At 44.1% G+C, this 16,264-nt stretch overlaps 1 protein-coding gene across 2 annotated transcripts in view; it reads right to left on the bottom strand.

Annotated features, from left to right (window-relative positions):
• Window positions 1–291: 291 nt before the first annotated feature.
• The window catches only part of LOC102381353 (cytochrome P450 2H1-like), a 26,347-nt gene continuing 10,374 nt past the window's right edge, over window positions 292–16,264 (bottom strand). The window contains exons 5-9 of one of the 2 annotated variants that reach the window (XM_006014786.3): window positions 15,742–15,918; window positions 14,874–15,015; window positions 13,023–13,210; window positions 953–1,094; window positions 292–473 (exon numbers count right to left, since the gene is read on the bottom strand). In XM_006014786.3, coding sequence (XP_006014848.1) covers window positions 292–473; window positions 953–1,094; window positions 13,023–13,210; window positions 14,874–15,015; window positions 15,742–15,918 — 831 coding nt within the window. The remainder of the gene's footprint in view (window positions 474–952; window positions 1,095–13,022; window positions 13,211–14,873; window positions 15,016–15,741; window positions 15,919–16,264) is intronic. The other variant, XM_025214024.1, reaches the window with a different exon arrangement.

Here is a 16,264-nt window from a genome sequence, read left to right as displayed (position 1 = left end):
GTGTTACAAATATGTCACAGATGAACTGAAAATGGAACTGGCTTAGGCAAAGAATTTGAAAACACTATAGGTAATTGTAGAAACATTTGAGAGTCAACTAATCAGAATTTTCTAACTTTAGATTTAAGTTCATTAAATCCCTGTTATTTAGAAAGTTTGACATGCTGGATGAGCCTTTTAATTTAACAGTTTCAGTAAGGCTATGTTATGTCGATGACAGTCATTGAGACTAGGATCAAAAACAGTCAAAACCATGTTCAAAGATGGAGATGACAATGGTCTTCATGTTCATTAGCGAGGAATAAAGTAGAGCTGGTAGGGACGTGGCATATTTACCATGCTACAAACTTCTGGAGAAATGTCTATGTCCTTGTGATCAATGGTAGGTTTCAAAGTAAAATTCTGCAAAATTATTGTTAAAAATAAAAATAGTTCCATCCGAGCCAGACCTTCTCCTATGCACATCCGTTTCCCTGCAATTAAAAAAAGACAGAGGGAATGCTGGAGCATTTTCTTGGCAATGTATTTTCAAAATGAAAGTAAAATATCAACTAAAATTAGAGGCATGAAGCAATTTGAGGCAAATGCATAAATGGTAACATGACTACCAGAGGTCCGGATAACATGGAAATATGTGAATGTCACGAAAACCCACTCCCAGGTAATTTTAAGGGCTGAGTGCCATATGCCTAGCTACTGCCTTATGGCCTATTTGGAGAGAAAAGTGGCATGGGTTTTGAATCTTGCACTTCTCCAGGCAGAGTAAAGAGAAAGATTTGAGGGTTGCAGCTAAGCGTTTGTTTGCTGAAAGATGCTTCTCTGCTGGAAACAATACAGCTTCAGCAGCCATCAGAAATCACTGTGCAGCCCACAGGATGAGAACCACTAGGATCTTTAAGGCCAAGCTAAAAGAAGATGGTTTAGGATCTGAAATCAATATAAGTTTCTTTACCTGTGGAAAAAGGCACAAAGTAATCACTCCTCTTAAAGTCACCGTTTTCATCCAAGAAATGCCCTGGGTTAAATTCCTGTGGGTTTGGAAATTCCTTGCTGTCATATAGGATTGATCTCAAGTCAGGGATTATAATTGTGTCCTGAATTAACAAAGAGAGAAGAAAGGTCAAGTGGATATTAGCTACCACAGACAGTCCTCCAAAAGTCAGTGAATAGAACAGAAGAATCTGTTTTTCTTAATCTCTCTATGACTTTATAATAACAGCCTTCACTGAAAAGTAGAAATATTAAAATTTAATGAAAAAAGCTAATCCCACAGGCTCACAAACCAACCAGACTGGGAAAATCTTGGTGTTTCATGAGATAAAGCATTACTGTTACACTAAAAGCATGATTTCTATACTAAAGAGGTGTGGGGGGAGTCTGACTAAGTTCCAGAACATTTGAGACCCATGCAGAGCGCCACAGGGGCAGCGTGAACAGCACTGCCTGGGGTGCTGTGCTGCACGTGCCCCCTGCTCCTCCCTGCCATCACCCACAGTGCACACACACACACACACACCCCCCATCTTCTGGAGACAAGTTCCCATCTTTTTCCCATCTCTTCCCCCCCTTCAGGAGACACACACACACACACACACACCCCCCATCTTCTGGAGACAGAGATGGGAACTTTTCCCATCTCTTCCCCCCCTTCAGGAGACGGGAAGTCTGCCTTTTTTTTTCTCTTTGCTCCCTTCCCCCTCTTCCCTCCGTTCTAGGAGACAGTTTTCTGCAAGCTGTTTGCTGACTTTTTGAACATAGATGGTTCCCCATGCTTTTTCATGGGGAACCGGCTATTTATGGGAGACTGCCAAATACACAATTTCCGTGAAAGCTGTGAAATCATGTATATGTTAGGTCCCTAGTCATGACTAATACTTATCATTGCCAGTCTTAGTGGCACATTATTCTCAGATCAGCAGAAAGTAAAGGTTAAATACTTTAAAAATATTATTTCAGGAGTAAGGAGGAATAGAGGTGTATGGGCAGAGCCCTACCAAAGATTCAGAATCTTGATGATTAAGGTGATACTTAATGGTGAGATTGTTTCAATTATTAAGTAGTCTCCCAAGGCAAATGATAGAATCTCTATTTGTTTAGACAGTCATGACTGGTTTGAGTGGAACACTGGAAAATTCCTGTAAGATACAAACTTGCATTTAATCTTCCAGAGGAATGAAGGGCTCTTTTCTAGTTCTAAATTGCTATGAGCTTTGTGTGGATACCTTTAAGAGTGTTACCTAGAAATTGTCAGACAAGGTTCCTTGGGTGAATTTGAAAATCTTTTATTAGACCAACCCAAATAGTTGGAGAATAGATATTAAGCAAGTTTTCAAGTTCAAAAACCCTTTGTCAGGCTAAGGAAGTTTCAGCAGTTGGTCTAATAAAAGATATCAAATTCACCCAAGGAACCTTGTCTGCCTATGTCCTTAGACCAACACAGCTACAACCTACACCCCTGCACCTAGAAATTGTTACATTTGCCTGGGAGAAGAGGGGAGAGCACTAGGGGTGTGCTAAACAGCACTGTTTCATTGTGATGTCCATTTCCCATTTGGAAGGGACAATGTTTCGTTTTGTCATTTCATTACATTTTGAAACACGTTTCATTTCATTTCCTCGAATTTGTTTTGCTGTTTCAACACTTTTTGCCCGTAGGCTACAATGGGGAATCATGAAAATGCCTAAAGCTTTGTCATTTCTTGCCTGATTGGGATGGAAATTGCAGGGTTGGTAGCTGCCTCTAAGGGCATGAAGTCTGCCATGTTTCAAGGAGATAGGTGCAGAGGTTTCTGGGAAGCTGCACCTCAAACTATTCAAAGCAAAACGCATAACACTTGTAGGCAGCGGCAGACTCTTGTCATCTGCTGCAGGGCTATGACGGATTCCTCCCAGGGGTGCAGGCCGCTGGATCTGTGTGCTGGATGAGAAGAAGCTGCTGCTGCCTCCTGGAACCAGTGCTGAGCACAGCCCGCACCCAGCACCAGGAAGATTGCTGGTGCTGCTGACCCCAGGCAGCAGCAGCAGCAGCCTCCTGTCATCCAGCATGCAGATCTGGGGGCTCACATCCCCAGGAGGGCTGCAGGGCTGTGCCGGACTCCTCCCAGGGGTGTGGGGCCCCGGATCTGCACGCTGGATGACAGGAGGCTGTCACTGCTGTCTGAGACCAGTGCTGAGAACAGCCCACACCCAGCGCCAGGAAGATTGTTGCTGCCACTGACCCCAGGCAGCAGGGGCAGCCTTCTGTCATCCTGCGTGCAGATCTGGGGGCCTGAGCCCCTAGGAGGAGTCCAGCAGAGCTGGTAGGGCAGGTTGAGCTCTGTGGGGCTGGAGGAGCTGCTTGGAGTGCAGGCTTGGCTCTCCCCACCTCCCACTGCTGGACTGCACTCCAAGCGGCTCCACCAGCCCCACGGAGCTCAGGCAGGAGGCAGAGTGCAGCCCTGGCTCTTCCCTGCCTCCTGCCACCGGGCTGCACTCTGAGCTGCTCCACCAGCCCCACGGACCTCAGCCTGGTGGTGGGAGGTACTGCGCAGCCTGGGTCTCCCCCGTCTCCCACTGCTGGGCTGAGCTCTGTGGGGCCAGTGGAGCTGGTCAGAGTGGAGCCCTGGCTCTCTCCCATCTCCTGCCACTGGGCTGTACTCCAAGTGGCTCTGCCAGCCCCACAGAGCTCAGCCTGGCAGCTGGAGGCAGTGGGAGAGTCAGTGGCAGAGCCGTTTGGAGCACATCCCTGGCCAGTGGCTCTCCCCTGCCTCTCATTACTTAAAATTGCCAATAGCTTAAATTAAGAGCGAGACCTTAAAAAAGGAGATAAGGCAAAATGAGAGCCTCTGCCTCCAGCCACTGGGCTGAGCTCCATGGGGCTGGCGGAGCCACTTGGAGCACAGCCCTGGCTCTCCCCCACCTCCCACTACTGCGCTGCTTCAAAACTCAAAATGTTTCAAAAATTTTGAAATGTTTCAAATGCCCCCATTTCATTTTGAAGCTGTTTCAAAGTTGTTCAAAGCTCAAAACACATCAAAACAGTTTTGAAACAAAACACTCTAGGAAATTTCACACAGCCCTAGAGAGCACAACAGATCAGCAGGCTAAGAGGACTTTCTGAATAAATACGCTTTATCATTATATAAGATGAACTCCTTGGTCTTTTGAAAACAACACATGGTACCAGGAGTGAGGTGTGAAGAAAGATAGAAAAATGGAGCATCTCAGGAGTCCAGAGGAGTTAAAGTTGTCTAGCAATGCAGCAGAAAACTGGAAGAAATTTAAGTAGAGCTTCACCATATATATGACAGCCAGTGGAGCTACAGAAAAGGAAGATCCACTCAAGGTAGCTATTTTTTAAAATATAGCAGGCCCAGAAACTCTGTCTGTTTATAATAAATAGTCTACAACTGTCAGAAGCAGAATAGAAAAGCTGTGATACAGTAATAAAAAAGTTTAAGGAATAGTGTATAATGAAACAAAATGAAACCTTTGAACAGTATAATTTCCACAGGAGACAGCAGAAAGAATGTGAGACAATACAGGAGTTTGTCAAAGACCCCAGACTGTTAAGCCACACATGCAACTTTGGAAAACTGAAAGAGTACATGAACAGAGACCAAAAAGTATAACTGATACAAACCTCAGGAATACATAATATATTATACTGTATATAATAGTACTATACTATACTTACATATAACGATACTTATATATAATAATACAACAATACTTATAACTATTATAATTATAATACAATTATAATTATGATAATGCCCATTAATATAATATAATAATTATAGTGTGATGATTATAATATTACTTATAATAATATAATAATACTTAATGGTAGTAATATACCTATATAATAATAATAATATAATACTTATATATAATAATACTTATACTATGTATAATGTTATAAGGGCTACAAGCCTCAGGAAAAGACTGCTAGAGGATCCTGAACTTCATTTGGTAAAGGCAGTTAGAATGTGCTAAGCGGCTAAGATAGCAAATGCCAGGCTGCAGAAGCTGGATAAACAAACAGAACAAGCTGAACTAGACAGGATTACAAGACTGCAGAAACCTAAAGCAACACATGAACAATATAGAAAGAAGGAGAGGAGGATCAAGGTAGTACACCAAAGACTGTGGCGCTGGTGTCATTGGGAAGGCTTCGGCTTCCATGACCACAGTCCGCTCTTTGGTGAGAGGGGCAGCGAGCTGCTGGGAAGGGACGGCCTCCACCTCTCTCTGCTGGGGAGGAGGCTTTTCTCAGCCAGACTGGCTGACCTGCTCCACCAGGCTTTAAACTAAGCACACCAGGACATGGGGAGACTACCACCACTGCTTTCCGAACAGTCGCAAAGCTTTCTCACATGTGTGAATCAGCTCTATCTGATGCAAGAAGTCTATGAGCCAATGAGAGGTAAAATGCTGCTCAACCTGGTACTGGCAACAGGGCATAACCTTATCAGTGATCTAACGATTAAAGGGAAGCTGGGTGACAGTGACCACAAGCTGATCACCTTCACCATTCGCCGTAAAGCTGGCAAGTCAGTCAGCAATACAGAAGTCCTCGACTTCAGGAAAGCTGACTTTGACAAGTTCAGGAGGCTCGTCAGAGAGGCCCTAAGGGACCATGATCCAAAGGGGAGGGGAGCTCAGGGTGAGTGGTTGCTCCTCAAGGGAGCAATCCTGGATCTACAAGCAAAGTCTATCCCATCTCAGAGGAAAGGCAGAAAAAGGGCACAGCAGCCCCCTTGGCTCTGCAGGGAACTAGCGGACCTCCTGCATCTAAAAAGAAAGACCTACAAAGGATGGAGGACAGGATCCACCTCCAAGGAGGAATATTCTGCACTGGTCTGGACCTGTAGGGAGCGAACCAGGAAAGCCAAGGCTGTGAATGAACTCCAACTAGCTACAAGTATCAAGGACAATAAAAAGTCCTTTTTTAGTTATGTGGGGAGCTGAAGGAAAAGCAAGGGCAACATTGGACCCTAGCTAAACCAGATGGGATGACTGACAACTGATGACCAGGAAAAAGCCAACTTGTTAAATGGGTACTTTGCATTGGTTTTTCACCAGTCCCAAGGGACGCCCCTGCCCATTATGGGATGGCCCATGTGAGGGAGATTCCTTACACTCCATCAATGTGGACCTTGTGAAGAAACACTTTGAGAGGCTGAATACCTTCAAGTCAGCTGGCCCTGACAGTTTACACCCCAGGGTACTCAAGGAGCTGGCAGGCATCATAGCTCAGCCCCTGGCATGGGTCTTCAAGAACTTCTGGTGCTCTGGTGAAGTGCCCAAAGATTGGAAGAAGGCCAATGTGGTGCCTATCTTCAAGAAAGGGAGGAAAGTGGATCCAGCAAACTATAGACCCATCAGCCTGACCTCTATCCTGCAGAAGGTCTTAGAAAAGATTATCAAAGAGACTATTCTTAACAGACTGGCTGATGGTAACATCCTGAGGGATAGCCAGCATGAGTTTGTTGCAGGTAGGTTTTGCTTGACCAATCTTATTTCCTTTTATGACCAGGTGACCTATCACTTGGACAAGGGAGAGGAGATTGATGTCATATATCCTGACTTTAAAAAAGCCTTTGATCTGGTATCCCATGATCACCACTTAGCAAAACTGGCCAACTGCGGCCTAGGCTTCACCACGATCCGCTGGCTGGGGAATTGGCTCTGTAGTAGGACCCAGAGGGTGGTGGTTGATGGAAGTCAATCATTGTGGTGCGCTGTGACCAGTGGGGTCCCTCAAGGCTCTATCTTGGGCCTATACTATTCAACATTTTCATTAATGATGTCAACATTGGTATCAGAAGCAGAATGGCCAAGTTTGCCAGCAACACCAAGCTTTGGGGTAAAGTGTCCACACCTGAGGACAGGAGGGTGATCCAGGCTAACCTTGACAGGCTCAGGAAATGGGCAAAGGAGAACCTGATGGTGTTTAACACTGAAAAATGCAAGGTTCTCCACCTTGGGAAGAAAAACCCTCAGCATACTTATAGGCTTGACAGTGCTATGCTGGCTAGTACTATGGAGAAAAGGGACTTGGGGGTCATGACTGACCACAGGATGAACATGAGCCATCAGTGTGATACTGCAGCTAGTAGAGCGAGCAAAGCACTGGCTTGCATCCATAGATGCTTCTCAGGCAAATCCCAGGACGTCATTCTTCCATTGTACCCAGCCTTGGTGAGACCGCAGCTGGAGTACTGCATCCAGTTTTGGGCTCCACAATTCAAAAAGCATGTGGGGAAGCTTGAGAGAGTCCAGAGGACTTATGACAGACCTTATGATGACAGGCTGAGAGCTATGGGACTCTTCAGCCTGGAAAAGTGAAGGCTCAAGGGTGATCTGGTGGCTGCCAAAAGTTTATAAGGGGTGCTCACCAGGATCTGGGGGAACATCTGTTCACCAGAGTGTCCCAAGGGATGACAAGGTCAAATGGTCACAAACTCCTCCCTGACTTTTTCAGGCCAGACATAAGGAAGAACCTCTTTACTGTCTTTGAACGCCTTCAAGAGATATTTGGATGCTTATCTTGCTGGGATCCTATGACCCCTGCTGACTTCCTGCCTCTGGGGCAGGGGACTGGATTCAAAGATCTTCTGAGGTCCCTTCCAGCCCTAATGTCTATGAAATCTATGAAATCTATAACCTTACTATGGAGCCAGCAAATGGAGGCCAAAGAGAATTGTTTGAAGAAACAATGGCCAGCTGCATTGTATGGTTACCATAAACCCATGCAATGCCCAGCATCTGGTAAGCGCTGCAACAAATACAAAAGACTCAATCACTTTGCAAGATTTTGCAAAAAGGGGCAGGATGCACCACACAAGAAACAGCAGGTGCGTGCTCTATGCAATGAGGAAGAGGAAGAATTTGTCATTGACACAATGCAAGAAGAAGTTCATTCTTCTGAGGATTAGACAATCACCCTGCACACTAATGGACTAATGGTCACTTTCAAATTAGATATAAGGCCACAGGTCCATGTAATTCCAGAATACATTATTCAAAAATTAAAATTAATTGTGTATACTATGAGAATAAGAAAGTGAGACTTAGAGCATATAATGGGAACATGATTGCAACCAAAGGTATTTGTGCAGTGCATGTTAGACACAAGTTTAATGTAGCAAAAGTTCAGTTTGTAACAGTCCCAATAAAGCTAGTGCCAATTATTGATTTGTAAACGTGTAAAACTCTATGTTTGATTAAGAGAATGGATGCCCTTGAGGGACTAGAAAGCAAGAACATAGAAGAAGAGTTTTATGATGTGTTTCAAGGCATAGGGAAATTGTCAAATGAGTACAAGATAGAATTAAGAGAACCAAATACTTCCACCATACATGCTCCAAGACATGTTCCACTTGTGCTAAGGGAGAAACTGGAAAAGGAATTAGATTACTTAACATGCGCATACTAGAAAAACTAGAGCAACCAAGTGCTTGGGTTCATGCACTTGTCATAATAGAAAAAAAAGATGGATCTATCCTTGAGATTGTGTCTGGATCTTAAACAATTGAACAGTTACATCAAAAGGAGTATTCTTCCATTCCCACCAGGGAAGAGGTTTTTGGCAACATGGCAGAAGCTATATATTTCTCCACTTTGGATGCGTCTCCTGGGTTTTGGCAAGTTCCCCTAGAAAAGAATATCACTAGATTATGTACCTTCAGTACGCCCTTCAGAAGGTATTGTTTTCATAGGCTTTCTTTTAGACTGTGTTCTGCATCTGAAGTGTTTCACAGAAAGGTGCAACAAACTTAAGAAATGTCATATATTCATCTATGGGAAGCCTGTCATAGACGAAAATGATCATACACCTTTGGTAACTATAGCAAAGAAAGGCTTATCAGACATGCCATCCAGATTAGAGAGACCTTTCTTTCAACTGCAAATGTATAATCTAGACATACAGTTCACACCAGGAAAGCACCTACTTATTGCAGGTACATTGTCCAGAACATATTACACAAGAAAAATGACAGAATTCCAGACTCAGACATAGTACATGTTAATTTCATTAAAAGAGTGATTCCCATCACAGGTATGTCAGAACCCATTAATTAGATGCCTATAGCCCAGAGGAGAATTGGTATAGCCCAGAGGAGAATTGGTATAGCCCAGAGGAGAAATGACATAGCACAGAGGAAAATTCCATGGGTTCGATACATATGGCATAGTTTTGCTGTCAGTCATTCTGGTGGCAGTAACTAGGTCATGGAGGAAAATTCCGCTATGCCTGAACCCAGTAACCAAATGCTACAGTAGTGGAAAATTACAGTTTAGAAAAAAGTTCCCGCCACTCATATGCAAATTCACATTATTATTGGCCAGTTTTAAATTATTCCTACATGGCTACCAGCGATTGGCTTGCTAGCCGTATAAGAGGTTGAAGCAGTTTCCGCCCAAGTTGGAGGACTCCACATACATCTCGTGGAGAACTCTGAGTACACTGTGGAGCCTAGCAAACTCCACGCGTGTTTCAGAGCGAACTTAGCGGCCTGATCAACCTCTAAGGACTCCCCGTCACCGACCCAAGGGGGCCCAGCACACCGCCACCCGAGACGTAAGACGACTGCCGGCTTGAACACCCCAAACACCCCGAACACATTTGCAGACCGACCAAACCAACTTTGTAATTTCTGCCTGACCCAAGTTTTGTTTACAACTGTAATCGAAGCAAGCTTCTGGCCTGCGCTGTACGAGCAGTGTAAGTAAACAATCTTTTTGTTCAATCAAAACGCCTGAGTACCTGATTCCACTCCAAGCGTCACAAGTACCCACCCGCCGACTAGGGCTCCTAAGGCCCCGAAACCCGCGCCGCGGCTCTCGGCGGCGACAAGATAAAATGTGGGCCCTAATTGCAGAAGCTACGGCTCAGGGCACACGCTGCAAAAAGTGGTAACGGCTATTTCTGCTGGTTGGCCTGGAAAACATACCTAGCCCCTGCTATCAGTTCAAGGAAAAGCTGTCAGTACTGCATGGCATTTTGTTTAAAGGTTCACAAATTGTTATTCCAGCAGTGCTAAAGAAAGATGTTAAACAGAATACATGGAGGGGCTCTAGGCATTGAAAAATGCAAAAGGAGAGCAAGGGGTGGCTCTATATTGACCCAACATAAATAATGATATAGACAGTGCTGTAAAGGCTTGTACAATGTTCCTACAATACAGATCAGCACAAAGAAAAGAGTCCATGATGGTCGCGGAGGAGCCCATAGCTCCACAGTATCAAGTGGGCATTGACTTTTCATGCATCCAGGAAAAAATGATGTATTACTGCTGGATTATTATTGTCACTACCCTGAAACTACATTGTTTGAAAGCACAACGGCAACCCATGTCATAACTCATATCAAAAGGATTTTTGCTAGACATGAGTTTCCACAAATTGCGAAAATAGACAATGGACCTCAATTCAACTGTATTCATTTTAAAGAGTTGGCAAACAAATATGGATGCTGTCAAAACACTTCAAGTGCAGGATACGCTAGGATATCTAGTGGTCACACCAGACGACAAAGCTAACCTCTTTAACAATTTCTTTGCCTCCATCTTTTTGAGCAGGGATCGGGGCATCCCCCACACCAGGATCCCCGACAGACCCAGGGGAGGCGCTGCCAGGCTTGGGGCCAGTGAGGACCTAGTCAGGGAACTTCTGGTGGGACTAGACATGTTCAAATCAGCAGGTCCTGATGATCTCCACCCCAGAGTGCTGAGGGAATTAGCAGAGGTCATTGCGGGACCCCTGGCACAACTTTACAAGCACTCGTGGTGCTCCGGTGAGGTGCCAGAGGACTGGAAAAGGGTCAATGTGGTCCCCATTTTCAAAAAAGGGAGGAAGGAGGACCCAGGAAACTACAGGCCTGTTAGTCTTACCTCAGTCCTGGGGAAACTCTTTGAGAAAATTATCCAGGAGCACATCTGCAGGGGACCAGCAGGGGAGATTATGCTCAGGGGCAATCAACATGGGTTCATTCAAGGCAGGTCCTGTCAGACCAACCTGGTGGCCTTCTACGACCAGGTCACAAAATCCTTGGATGCAGGTGTCACGGTGGACGTATTCTTTCTGGACTTTAGGAAGGCCTTCAACACTGTCTCTCCCCCCATTCTCATTAAAAAATTAGGCAACTGTGGCTTCAAAGCCTACACAGTCAAATGGGTCGCAAATTGGCTGGAGGGTCACACCCAGAGAGTGGTGGTGGATGGGTCATTTTTGACCAGGAGGGATGTGGGCAGTGAGGTTCCCCAGGGCTCAGTCCTTGGGCCCGCACTGTTCAACATCATCAGCGACTTGGACAAGGGGGTGAAAAGCACCTTGTTCAAATTCACAGATGACACAAAGATGTGGGGAGAAGTGGACACACTGGAGGAGAGGGACAGGCTGCAACTAGATCTAGACAGGTTACAGAGGTGGGTGGATGAGACTAGGATGGGATGCAATACTGACAAGTGCAAGTTATTGCACCTAGGGCTGCAGTTGGAGTACTGCAGTTGGAGTACTGTGTCCAGTTCTGGGTGCTGCACTTCAGGAGGGATGTGGACGGCATCCAAAGGAGGGCCACTCGCATGATCAGGGGGCAGCAAGGCAGGCCCTACGAGTGGAGGCTACGGGACCTGAACCTGTTCAGCCTCCACAAGAGAAGGCTGAGGGGGGATCTGGTGGCTGCCTACAAACTGGCCAAGGGGAACCAGCAGGCAATGGGAGAGTCCCTGTTCCCCCAAGCACTATGGGGAGTAACAAGGAATAACTGCCATAAGTTGACTGAGAGTAGATTCAGGCTAGATATCAGGAGGCACTACTTCACAGTCACTGCTTCACGGCTAGGATCTGGAACCAACTTCCAAGGGAAGTGGTGCTTGCTCCTACCCTGGGGGTCTTCAAAAGGAGGCTAGATAATCAGCTAGTTGGGGTCATTTGACCCTAGCATCCTTTCCTGCCCATGGCAGGGGGTCGGACTTGATGATCTGCTCAGGTCCCTTCCAACCCTACCAACTATGAAACTATGAAACTAAGACGCCCTAGATACCCACAATCCAATGGTTTGGTGGAAAACGGAGTACATATAATGAAGAAATTGTTGAAAAAAGCTACAAATTCACACAATGATGTTTACCTGTCAGTCTTAAATTACAGGTCAACACCCATGAAACATGGATTGTCCCCAGCAGAAATGCTGCTTAACAGGAAACTCAAAATCAGGCTGCCAAACATTGTGAATGATGCTCATCAGAATGAAAAGCAAAAAGTGAAAACATTTTTAAAATTCAACAAACTCAAACAGTACTATGGCAGGGGTTCCAGGGAGGTACCACAACTCCACAACAAAGATACGATGCTTATTTCAGATGGACAAACATGGAAACAAGAAGCACTTATTTCCCATCAAATAGCTCCCAGACCCTATAAAGTAGTCACATTGGAAGGACAGATGTTAAGAAGGAGCAGGCAACACTTGCAGCTCATAAAGGGGAGAAAAGAAGCAGCATCACAAGATTCACAAAAGGAAACAGAGCTAACAACAAAGCAAAAAGAACTGATAGAAGAGATTAAAAATGACACAGAAGTAGAGACATCTGAACAAGGAAACCAAACAAGAACTGAACCAATAAGGACTGAGAATGTAGAGAAACTGCAAAGGTAACTTAGAGCTAAAAACCCAACACAAAGACTAATAGAGACCCATTAAAATGTGCTTCAACAATGGATTGAACTAAACTTCCAATGTTAGTATTGTATGGGCTATGTTACATGTAAAGGAAGAATATGTGGATACCTTTAAGAGTGTTAGGTATCAGTTGGTACATTTGCCAGGGGAAAGTGGGGAGAGCAGGGAAGATCATCAGGCTAAGAGGGCTCTCTGAATAAACAAGCTTTATTGTTCTATAAGCTTAACTCCTTGGTCTTTTGAGAACAACACAAGCTTGAAGTGAAAATGGAATATAATGCGTAAGATTTATTACCAATTTTCTTCTTACGGCAGGAGAAGTTGACTTTTCACAGAAATACAGAGGACTGACCTTTGGGATAATATATTGTCTAAACCTGGTGTCCCTGGTCACAGCACGTGGAACATTCAACGGCAAAAGACTCATCAATCTCTGGATCTCATGTACCACAGCATCCGTGTAGGGCATCTGACCTCGATCAGCCATGCAGGGTTGCCGGGAACGGCCAATCACACAGTCAATTTCTTTGTGAATTTTCTCTGTTGTGAAATGAATGAGAATTAACACAACTGTAAAAGAAGATTTGCCACAAGATTTGCCCAGACTTCTACCATATGGCCAGCCACTTGTCTGTGACAGATACGCAAAGTACAAAACTGGCTGGTTTTGTGTTGCCTAAGCAACTATATAACAATATGGCAATAATGACACTCTGTTATATTACAAAAAAGTGACACCCTGTTATATTACAAAAAAGAATACAATGTAATATTACTCCTGGTGTCTATAACACACAGCTAGACACAAGAAAGACACATGAAATTTTCCCCTACAAAAGTTACCCATACATCAGAAACTGGAGGGAGCCCCTGAGGAAGGAATTAGCTCTACATCTAGCTACTAAGGCTGTGCGAAATTTCGATGGGTGTTTCATTTTGAAGCTGTTTCAACATGTTTTGAGCCCAAAACAGCAAAATCAAAATGAAACGAAAGGGTCTGAAACAGCCTCAAAACGAAACGAGGGTACTCGAAACCTTTCAAAAGTTTCAAAATGTTTTGAGTTTTGAAGCTGGGCTAGCTTACAGCTAAACAGAAACTAAGGAGAAGGAGGAGGAAGAGGAGGGAAGGACTGCTCTGATATTTACATGTGTAGCTGATCAGTGACTGTGATCCTTCCCTAAGGTCCCTTCCAATCCCAGTGCACTCGGGGAAGGATGGAAAAACAGCAATAAGCATTGTTTGAACTGAGCTTTCTCTGTCTTGGAGTCAGCTTACCAAGCTCTCTCTCCCAGCAGCTGAGCAGCATCAGCACCTATGCACCCATCTCCTTGAAACCCCTGCACCTATCTTCTTGAAACCTGACAGGCTTTATGGCCTTAGCAGGAGCTACCATACCTGCTGTTTTCACTCGAATCAGGAAAGAAATGACAAAGTTATAGGCATTTATGTGATTCCCCATTATAGCCTATGGGTGAAACTTCAAAACGCGTTGAAAATGCATCAAAACAGTAAAACGGTTTCAACGAAACGAAAAGGAACAGTGCTTTGAAACAGCAAAATGAAACACTGTCCCTTTGAAACAGCTAAATGGAAATTGAAACGAAACGGTGTTGTTTAGTACAGCCCTACTAGCTACCCTTTCAGTAGTCACTAGCACTAGCAGAGCCTGACATGAACAAGTGGATCCAATCCAAAGATGAAATTATTATGTCTTTACTCAAAGGGAAGCTACTTGTTTCATAGCCCTTGAATATAAAGGTATCTGTTATCTACAGTATAGGTGTAACCTGTTCAGTGGGGGTGCATGCTTCTGCCAGAGAATTACACACACCATGACCTATAATTCCCTCTAGCGGTGCGAGAGAAATTAACTCACAATAGCTTGTTCAGTCCTTTGATGTTGTCTTGAGACTCTAAATAACAGGGCCAATAATAATGCAAAGGGATGCTCTTTGTGAAAAGAACAGCCATTGGCTGAAAACTAAATTAAGATGTATGCATGCATTGCACACAATTCCTACTTAACTTTATGTAAGACACTGAACAGCCATACCACTATGGCAACATTGCTAACCCATATTTGATTTGATCTTGTGACATAAAGAAAGAAGCTCCATGTTTCTTTTATATATTGTTGTGTCATGGAGTTCCCACACCTCTACAGCCCTCAAATTTGTGTGTGTACATACATGTGCTAGGTACCTTCTATCTCTGGGTATTTTAGGAGAGTCAAAAGTCCATAATCCAATGTGAGACTGGTTGTTCCTGTTCCTGCAAGGAACAAGTCTACTGTGCTTCTTACCAAAGTTTCAGTGTTAAATTTTGAGTCGATGTTTTCTTTTTCCTGCAGAAAGATGTGTACAGTTTTTTATCATTGAGTTTAAAGGGCCAGAAACTTATTTACAAAGGTCAAAAAAACCTTGCATCCAAAATAATGGCCGCCTAGCATCCTTTTAACAATACTGCATTAATTATCTCCAAACACTAAACATTACAATAGCATTACTGTAGAATACTGTAGAGGGAGGCACTTAGCCATGTCAGTCTGAAGTCCAACAGAACGCAGAGCAGGGCGTACATTAAAGACTAAGTCATTCAGAAAAGCATGAGTTTTTGTAGGCTACAGCCTGTTGATGAAGTAGTTTGCTGAAAAACCTGTAGACTATGAGAACATATAGCATTCTGACTGAATTATTCCTAAGGCGCTTCTCTGCTGTGCCTTCTATAAAATATTGTGTAATATCGTTATTCTTTTTTTAAGGAGTGAGAAGTGGAGAACTGTATTCACCAAGTTAATTTTCATGTTTATTTTTACTTTTTATCATTCGGCAGTTCTGTCTGTCATTGCTGATTTTCTTGGCTTTTGTATTATGTTTACCTTAACATTTTGTTATAAAAAAGGTTATCAAATGTTTCTGATCTTTTCATAGAATGGAGAGGTATCAATTCAGACTGAGGAGCAAAGGAAAGTGCACTTCTTTCTAAAATGCAAATGATTCCGAATGCTGAAATGGTTGAACTCAAAATAATGTTGTTTTTATAAACTGAAGCGTCATCACGCTTACATTACCTGCTCCATTTTGACGAGAAAAGCATCAATAAAGTCCCGAGGGCAGGTGGGATCCAGAGACAGCTGGTGAATTTTCACTCTGTCCAGAATAAAGTTGTGAATTTCCTCAAAATTTTTAAATGCTCTTTGGTGCGGTCCAGGTAAGAAATTCATGACAGTTGGAAGAAAATTGTATAGCTGTCAAGAAGGAAAGGAACATAGTTTGGTTAGTTTGGACACAAGGGGCGCGTCCACACGAGCGCACACATGCTTCTTGCCCTGCCTCAAACCCCTTTGAGACGGGGCAGCAAGCACATGCGGGAACAAGAATATGTTCCCTGCTCTGCAAACTTGCAGTGCAGGGAGAAAAATCAATGTCTAAAAAAGTGGAGCAGGCAACCGGAGGCTGGGTCCTCCACAGAGACACTCAGGCTGCCAGAGCGTCTCTATGGTTGACCCTCACCCTGGTGCTGAAACACATGGCCGGCCAGGCCTCATGTTTCAGCACCAGGGCTCTGGTGCTAGGAGTAAGGGGTCAGGGGGC

Source organism: Alligator sinensis, unplaced genomic scaffold (assembly GCF_000455745.1).
Source record: "Alligator sinensis unplaced genomic scaffold, ASM45574v1 scaffold264_1, whole genome shotgun sequence".
NCBI lineage: Eukaryota > Metazoa > Chordata > Crocodylia > Alligatoridae > Alligator > Alligator sinensis.
The sequence above is the reverse complement of the archived record's forward strand: the minus strand, read 5'-3'. Positions and strand labels throughout refer to the sequence as shown.